The sequence below is a fragment of the Merops nubicus genome, unplaced genomic scaffold (assembly GCF_000691845.1).
Source record: "Merops nubicus isolate BGI_N331 unplaced genomic scaffold, ASM69184v1 scaffold12955, whole genome shotgun sequence".
NCBI lineage: Eukaryota > Metazoa > Chordata > Aves > Coraciiformes > Meropidae > Merops > Merops nubicus.
This window is the reverse complement of record NW_008611656.1, coordinates 1126-10642: the sequence shown is the minus strand read 5'-3', so window position 1 is coordinate 10642 and position 9517 is coordinate 1126. Positions and strand designations below refer to the sequence as shown.

Here is a 9517-nt window from a genome sequence, read left to right as displayed (position 1 = left end):
AGAACTAAGAGGTAAAATTGTCCTGGCTTCTTGGTTTTAAGCTACTATTCACAAAATATGACAGCTGATATATACAGTCCTTCCTAAAATCTTTTCCATGCCAGTGGTGGGGGTGTTTGCCATGGGAGGCTACCCTTTTGACAGAGTAAAGGAGAGAAGTAAGTCCCACAAAATGTTTTTTCTAGTGAAGTGCAGTTCTCACAGTGGAAAGATTTTGGAATGTGTGTGCTGATACATCTGGAGTCCAAAACATTAGCCTATCACTGGAAAGAAAATACCATTGCTGCTCATAAGCAACTAACCAAAAGCCAAACACTTCCAGAAAAGAAGCATGAAGACAAATCTAGGGTAGTGCTATGTTTAAACACATGCAGTAGGATTGAATACATCACAGACAAAGCAATAGTGAACTGATCCATTGCATCTATGGAAAAACATCAATAAAATCAACTGTCGTTATTCAAGTTCTAAAAATTAGGAATCCACTCATTGTTGTTCCAGGTGGACTCCGTTTTACTACAGTGCCCTGCAGCAATTCAAAGCATACTTTCTCCCCCTTCTCCATTTCTGCCATAGCAAAAGTAGTCATGGTGTTTCCATTTGGTGTTTTCCTCTGGCTACTTGAGAGAGTTCTTTTGTACCCACGGCTAAAAGAGAGTTGTCCTAATGCTGGCCCTGAACTAAACTCCACGGAGATGACAAACAGGTAGACACCTTTATGTGGTGCTTTAAAGTAGCCATGTTCAGGGAAATAGCTGTTTCCATAGTTGAGGTAAGTTTCATTAAACCTCAGAGTTTTTTCTTTATCCTTTCCTTCGGAGAATCCCACATGGAATGCCACCGGTGAATCTGAAAAAGAGAGGAACAGGATTTTAGCAGTGAGTGCTCTTCTCTCCCCAGGATCATCTGGCTGGGAGATAAGGCAAAGCCTGATTTCTGTATGCTTCTTTTCAGAGCTAAATGCTTGACATGGGTGTGTGCCTGGGATTGCATCAAATGGTTCTCTGGAAATACCCAAGCCAGTACAGTTTTGCACCACAAAAGGTGCCTAAAGGGGCTGACTTTTGCTCTCTGTTATCCGTCCAGAACAAGGGCTACAATTGTAAAAGCCAATGCTGAAGCTGTGGTGGTTGTAATAACCAGATCCTTACGGCCACGTGTTTACAGGGAGGGGGAACTGGCCTTAACTATGGTCATAGTTAAGTACAAGCTGAAAACTTGTCTCTGAAACTTAGCTGCAAGAGAGAGAGAGTGTGCTCTCTGGTCAGTCCTCCCTCTTCCACTTGTGCAGATTATAGCACTTCATTTAATGCATCTGTCTGTCCTAGGAAGGATTTGGTGCTTTGAGTGTGCTCCTTCCAGACTCAAATAACAGGGAGAAGAAGCAAGACTAGGAAGCCTCATCACCTTCAAAAGAAAACTAATCTGTAACATGAGCACCTGCAAACAAAATTTGCCTTCTTAACATCCAAAGCTGAAATAGTTCAAGGACTGTTTCCCAGCAGCTATAATGGCTGTAATTTTTATTGGCCTCAAGCAAAATGCAGTGGTTTATCCACTTGGTTCTCACTAAATTGCTTATTTTTGGAGGGTGAAGTTGTAAATCATGTCAGAATTTCTCCCTCCAGCATCCCTACAGGGATGATGTCATACCTGACAGGTCTTACAACTAATGCTGTGTGTTCAAGGCCCAGAAAAAAGCTAGACCAGCACATGAGCAAGAAGAAGAGAAGAACCCACCTTTTCCCAAAAGTTCTGTCTGCACAGTATTTCTTCCACTTTTGATTTGCATGTTTTCTCTGTGCTTCTCAGGCTTTTTCTTGTCTCTTTGCTTGTCTTCACCTTTCTGTTGCCTTCTCACTTTTCTAGTCAGCATTGACTGAATCTTTGTAACATCCAGACTTATGTTTGAGGCAACTAATTCTTCATTGCTTCCAAATAGCTTTTTAAAAATCAGCAGATGCTCCTCCAGCTTCTGCTTGATGGTTGCTACATCTGCTGAGAGAATTTCCACGGAAATGTTGAGCGGCTCAATTACGTTTGCTATTGTGTGATTGCAGCAGAGACTCATGTCATTTCTGGATTCGTGCCTCTTGATTGCCAGGCTCAGGTGTTTGATGTCATTCTTCAGAGTCATGATGTCATTGTAAGCTGAGCTGTCCAAGGAGTCCTCTTTGGCAGCCTCATAGTTAGGTTCCATATGTTCTACAATGCTGCGTTGACTATTAACTTCATCTAGAGTAGAGGGTGTTTGCATTCCTACTTTGGGATGCTTAGAAGATGTATGAGCATCATGATTATTCTGTTGACCTCTCTCCAAGAGATGAAATCTCTTTGTAAGAGTTTCTAAAGTCACATTTTGTTTTTGGAGTTTATCTGAGATATGTCTGAGAGATTCTTGCAGCTGAAATACTGATGATATTGGTATATCAGGATCTTCTTCAAACAAAGCTTCCATAAATTCTTCTCCCAGTAGAGCCTCCAATGCTGCTTCATGCCGCATGGCATCTCCCAAAAGAGTGCCAAAAGAACTGTTGAGATACTTGATGTGTCGATGAATTTCTTCATCTTTCTTCTTCAAGAAGCCTATGTCTTCTGAAAAAGCCATCACTTGAGACTGAAGCTGCCTGTTTTCTTCTTGGCGGAGATTAAGGGACTGGTGGATAGATGGAAATGCTGAGGAGAGCTCATCGATTTCATTCCTCAAGAGATCTCTGAAAACTGACTCTAAGTACTTTACATCCTTTAAGGTTGATTGGGTGCCTTCAAGGGAATAAGTGTTGTTCTTTAAATCCTCCTCCAGTACGTCGGTGTCAGAAGGTATTCTCTGGCAGTTACATTCCTCCATGTACCTCAGCAGATCTGAATAGTTCTCCCGAAGATTTGATAGAGTATAATTGAGCTCTGATAGCTGCCTTTCCATTGCTGCTCTGCTGTCTTCCATAAGAAGTGATTTCTCCATTAAAGTTATGGTATGATAGCTGCCTTTCCATTGCTGCTCTGTCTTCCATAAGAAGCGATTTCTCCATTAAAGTTATGGTGAGATCTTCTGGCCTATGCTTTGAAATATTGTTTTTTAACTCCTTAAACCACCTCTCTAAAACTGCAATATTCTGAAAGGCCACATCTGACTCCATGTAAAGCTCTTTAAGCTGTTTTGTGTGCCCTGCTAGAATGTCGTTTATTTGTCTGATGGTTACCTGAGTCTTTTCATCTTTTGGACCATGATGTGAAGAGAGTTCTGTTAAATTTTTTTTCAAAGTCTCGAATTTATTTTCAAGATTGTGTTGCTCTTGTTTCATGTTCAGTATGCTGTTGTTCAAGGCTAAGAAATGGGACTGCTGATTCTTCTGAAACTTCTTGAGCTTTGTGTCAGTATCTGCTTTGATCATGTTGAGGTTATGGTGAACACTAGCCTGCTGCGCTTGCAATTGGTTCTCTATATCTCTTTTCATCTGATCAACTTTCACTCCATTCTCTTGGACTTTTGATTCAAACTTGGCACCCAGCTCCTGGAATTCCTTCTTGGGCACAGTGCTCTCTTGGAATCTTTCTATGCTTTTCTTATTGGCTTCCACATCATGGGACAGGTTTCTTACCATGTTTGAGAGGCTCTGTAAGCTTCTGTTGAAGGCTGCCCACACTGGGTTGAAATGTTTCCTTAGAAAATTCTCCACATGAGGAAACAACACTTGCTGCAGAAGCCTTTCCTGTAGATCTGTTAACACAGTTTTTTAAAAAAAATTAAATTCTGCTTTTGGAACACATCTTAATCTGGCCAGAGCAACTCAAGTGCGTATTTTTCCATAGTAACTGCCATCTTACCCCCCAAAATCCGACCACAGGATAAAGTTTGACAATTGCAAAAATAGCCTAAAGCTGCTGTGAAGCACGCTGTGTCTTTGAGTCCACAGACAAGGACTTAGGTACATATTGACTACCCTGTTCAAGTCATAAAAATACTGCATTTTGAAACCCCTGGACAAGCAGTTTTGCAAGTGGCTGTAACTTCCATTTCCCCAACAGTGTTTAGCTGCTGGGCTCTTGTTTATTTGACTTTCTCATAACGTTGTTCTGTTTTGGGTGCTTTCTATAACGCACCTTCTACTTCACAGAGTCATACAGCATCTTAACAGCTGAATGCTCCAGGCCAGGACTGAACCTGAAAAAACTGTGGTACTAGATATGAATTATACTAATGCTTGATTTCTAACTTTGATGTTCAAACTTGAAATTCACTGAGAACAATCATCTGTATCATTAGAAAATGTTTCTGTGAGGCAATGGCTTGCATTAGTAGATCAAATTTGATAGCTCTTTTTTTTTCCACTCCTATATCTAGCAGGAATAATGTTCCTGAGAAGGGTTGAATATGAATTGGGGTTTTTTTTACATACACCAGTGTGATGAGTATATAGCATGAATATGAAAAAAAGAACAAAATATAAATCTAAATTCTGAATCCCCATAGAACAGAAGAAGCCATAGAAGCAGAGCAATAAGCTAACAAATTTTATGTATAAGCAACCTCTTTATTCTGTGGTTAAGTCATATTCTTAAACTCAGGAAAGTGCAAAGGAATCTGTGTTTCATCTCATCTCCTATTTCAATGTACTTTTGAATATTTGTATTGGGATTGAACTCATTTTCTCTCTCTCTAGAAGCAACCAAGGAATATCAGGGTAATTTTGTTTTCATGTTGTCTTTCTGGTCTGTGTGGTTTTACAGGGCCTGCTGGCAGGCTGGGAATTCCATGTCACAGCTCTCACCTGAGTTGCTCTGGTTCACTTCTAACACCATGCTTGTGCCGTTGTTGTCAAATATGCTCTGTAAGTCACCTAAGTTGCTGACTGCTTGATGAATATCACTTTGAAGATCATCCAGTAAAGCCTCATGATTTTGAATGACTTCCAGCAATTCTCTTGAATCCACTGATGTTGACACTAATCACAATAATAAAAAAAAAAACCAAACCAAAGTCATGCAAGGGAGTGAAGTGACAAGCAGACAGGTGCTCCTACACATCTTCTAAGAACACCTGTGGATTTTTTGCTCTGAAAATTTTGAACTGACTTTTAGGAGGTTTGTTGATTTATAGTACCTTAACTTGGCAGTTTCTTTGCAAAGATTTTTTTTTTAACAGTGATGAAAACAATGTATTTAAATATTAACAGAAGAACTTCAGCGACGCTTCTAGCCATGATGGCAGTAAAATACTGTTCATTTAAAATCTCCCCAGCCCATAAAAATGATCTAGAATAGTAACTCCTTTCAAGCCATTGACTGAAAGGAAAGCAAGATTTCACAACCCAGAGTCAAAGGAGAGGATGAAAGAACAATTGAGACATTCCACTAAGGTATCAGAAGCACAGGGTGTAAGTGCCATAGCTGACTCCACTGAGGGGCCCTTTAACTGGTGTTATTCTAAACAAATACATTTGAGCTATAGGTTTTAAAGTGTGCACTCAGAGCTGCAGAAACTGGTATGTCCCAGCTGTGCAGTGCTGGGGGCCTCTTACCCTCCAGGATAAGTTACCTTTGAGTTTTAAATCTAATGTTTTATAAACTTAAGTTGTGTGAAGCAGCTGCTTATCCGTTCAGTGCCCAGAGCATACCATAAAGAAGACTGACTTTGAGCTACCCTAAAGCTAATTGCAAGAAGATATTTAATAGCACTGTAAGGCACACCATTTCCCAGAGAGTGAGGAAAGGTCCTTCTTGGATACTTAGCCTGGTAGGATAGAGTGCCTGAGATACAAATCTATGGTACCTCATAATAATATCCTCAGAACTATTGGGTAGCTCCTTTAAAATAGCATTTTGAATAGATTGTTCTTCTGGTAGACTTCTGAGCATGATGTGTTTCTCTGTAAATCCTCTTAGCAGAGCAGGAGGTTAAACATCCATGCCATTGAAAGGTTTGATGCCCTGCACCCACTGCCATTCTCACTCTCTCTCACTGAAGACAAGCTAGCATAAAATGTTGAAACTTCTGGATGCTTTGTCTAGAGCATTCATGCAGGTTTATGGCAAAAACCTTCATTTACACCAATAAACATTGCTGTGTAAAAGCTTTCAAAAATAATGCTTTCACTAGAGAGATTGTCCATAGCTGATCATGTTAAAATTGCAGCTAAAAAAATGCCTTTTTTTTTTCTCATCGATGATTAACAGGTAGAAGAATGGCAAGCTAAATAATTTCAAGCACATACTGTGGTTTGAGAACTCCTCCTCTTCCCGTCCTTCAGTTTGCTCTCCTGGCACCAGAATAAAATTGGGATCTGCAATTGAGATGCAATACATCAGTGAAAATGTTTCAGATGCAGAAAGCACTATAGTTCAAGGCCATGCAGGGCAATCCCGTGTGTAGTGTAACTCCTGTGGAGACAGGCTCCTGCATTGCAGGTTTCTTGGGGAAAAAACATCTTGGATGGAGAATTCCCTTTGTGGTGCAGTACTGCATGAATGGTAGTGCCATGCAGCAGGGAGGGAGTTTTAACTCATACTGAGTTATTGCTCCAAAGAAATAAGTCTATTGTAAATAAATGCTCTTTTTTATTATTATTATTTTAGAGGGGGTCCTACCAAAAGATCTGCTATTTCCTCTTCCATGTTCCACAGCTACCTGAACATTCTGGTGGCACCAGCTACAGTGAATGATGCTGTACAAATGAGATACAAGTGCAACTGCTGGATCAATGAGTGTAACAAAGAGAGACTAAGAAGCACTGCTTTTAATAATATCTTTCCTAAATGAAGGCCAGGCTAGGGTATCACCTAGAGAAAAATTTAGGAGTAAAAACTAAGAAGAAAAGCTCAACCTACAGACATTAAAAACAGGCACTCCCATTTATCTGTGGAGTATGTAGGTGAGTCTGTCATACATTGTGTGAGAATTTTCACATAGATGTTTACCTTTGTTATGGTTGCCTTAATTGCTAGGGGGGAATTACATTTTTTCCTGCATGTAAAGGGAGTAAGAGGCTGGGCTGTGTTCTTGTGTTGCAGAGCTCTCCCCCTCCAGAGGCTGTCTGTGGGCAGGGTGAGCAGAGGGCAGGCAGCAGTGCAGGCTGGAGAGTGTTTGACCTTGGATACCTTGTGGTTTCGCTCACCAGATGACTTCATCCCCCAAACTGACCATAGGGGCATTTGACATACTAGTGATGCTTCCTGATGTTACCAGCTTCTACCTGGAATTAGTCTTTCTGAGATGGATTTGTACATCTGACAGGCCCCCTGATCCCTGACAAATCAATATCCTTTTCTGTGTGTAAAGATTACAAAGGTGCTTCTGACAGAAGAAGAAGTAGCTAATGGTATTAGCTACTAATTGCAGCTAATTACAACTAGTTTCAAGGTATCAGTGATTTGGGGCATCAAAGAAAACAAGGCATCAATTCTTAAAAAAAAAAACACCAAAAAAACACCACAAATAAAAACCAACTTGTTTCTTGCCACTGGGACTGGTATTTAGTCATTAATTCTCATGCTTGTTCTTGGCCTTTAGTCATTCCTTCTCACTCTTGCTCTTTAGCTTTCCTTACCACGCTGTTCACAGTCCTTGCCAATAAATCCAGGGCAGCATTTCCACTGCAAAGACTTCAAAATCTTCTGTTTCACTTGATAGACTGGCTTCAGAGCTGTCCTGTACCTGGGGAGTAAGGGTCTGGACATTAGATTGCAGACTTCTGTCAAGGGGCATCACTTGGGGTAAAATCACTGACTCCAGCAGCAGTCTGCTGCCAAGCTTGTCTCAGGTGACTACTGAGAACACAGCAGAGGAATCTGCCATGAACTGTATCATTGCTGCTTACTGAAAGACCTGGGCAGTCCACAGCATTCTTTTTTTCCCTACGTGATTGCTTTTCAGGTCTACTGTCTACAACAAGAGGTGTGTGCACAGTTACATTCTGACACCCAGGTAGAATGTAACTACTGCTTAGTGAGCAGGGCTCCAGGCGTCTGCCTCATATTGTATTGCTCTTCAGCTGAGATTTTTTTAAAACATGTTGGTACTGATCCAACGCAAGTCTGAGAAACTTCACAGGTGGCAAATTCATATAACTATCAAAAAAGCAGCTGTGATATTTACCATTAATGATTGCAGTTAATATCTCCTGCAATCAAATTTGGACTGAGCTTGAACTTCTGTAATATTCTGATGAGTTTTAAAGGGAGTTTTAGTTTTAACAAAATACTCCAAAATATCATTGGTACCAAGGAAGATACAAATTTGTTATAAATTTCACTAGAAAGAATAATGAAATTTGTTTTTTACTGTGATCAGAGAAAAACAAATTAATTGCATTAACTAATAAAAAAAGCATTTTTGCAATCAAGTTACTACACAGAAGTGAATGCATGTAGGTTGTTCACTTCCAAAGTGTCTTATGAGTCAATGTCTCCTAACTTCAAGAATGTATCAGTCCTGGTACCTTAGGGTACACTCTTGGCTTTCACCAGTAGTCTTTGGGCAGCCAGTCCTGAAAGAGGATCAACCATCTGAGCAATTGCACATCTCTAACTCCTGCCTTGAAAATGGTCTCGCTGACGGCCACAGGCAGAGACTTTTTAAGATATGAGTATGTGTTGTGAAAATCATGGAAGAAATATGGTCTCTGGTTTTTTTTTTCTGAATAAACAGATAGGAAGAGTTGAAAATTTACTTAATCACCTTGTAGTCCTGTGCATGACGACTTGGGCAGGCACTTATTTTCCCAGGTTACTTAAATGCCTGATTACGCCGGGTGCATAAATCAGGCCCTATGTCATTTTGGTACTAAACTGAATCGATGCTTTAATTCTTTTTAAAAGTTTCATTAAATACATTTTCTTCAGTGGTTTTGTTTACTCACATGATTTTCTGGCAGTCTGGTGCTCCGTTTAGACAGGGCTGTTGGGAGTTGACAATGTACTTCTCCTTCATGCAAGCTTCTATGTATGTTACCAGCCGTGAGTGCAGGAAGGAGCACCAGTTCCTAGTGGGACAAATACATGGGAAAGGAATTTGAAGTAGGTCTTTTTAAGTCTTTCCTTGTAACAGTGCCAAAGAAAAGTGAAATGCAGAAGGGCTTTCTATATTTTTTTTCGTGTTTTTTCTTTCATCTGGATGATGAGGAAAGTGGAAAATGCTTGCTAGCTTCTCCCTCCACTCCCAGTTCCATTTGTTTTCTTTTGGGATGTTTATCTGAGTCTACTACAAAAGGTTTGATTGTCTGAACTTTAATAAATTAGCTACATTTCCAGTCCTTTCATTTAGCAGGAGAAATTTCCAATCCATGATAACCCTACAGGTTAATGTCACTTTAAATGTCAAATTGCCTTTCTCAGCATGTTGCCATTTCAGATGCCTACTGACTGACTCATCAGGTGGAGGCAGACTGCTTCTGAAAACTTCATGCAACATAAACTCCACTGGTAATCAATTTTTTCCTAAGTATAACTTCTTCAAGATAATACAGTAATTGATCGGATTTTATTAATTAGGCAACCTTTGAAACAGTTTCTCCAATCACCT

At 40.1% G+C, this 9517-nt stretch overlaps 1 protein-coding gene across 1 annotated transcript; it reads right to left on the bottom strand.

Moving 5' to 3' along the window:
- Positions 1-346: 346 nt before the first annotated feature.
- On the bottom strand, positions 347-9018 carry MMRN2 (multimerin 2; the record flags this gene model as incomplete). Its single annotated transcript, XM_008941286.1, has 7 exons — positions 347-849; positions 1741-2933; positions 2986-3718; positions 4770-4943; positions 6213-6281; positions 7545-7651; positions 8856-9018. Coding segments are annotated over 7 exons (2828 nt in total), but the record flags the coding sequence as incomplete, so codon positions are not given.
- Between the last annotated feature and the right edge of the window lie 499 nt (positions 9019-9517).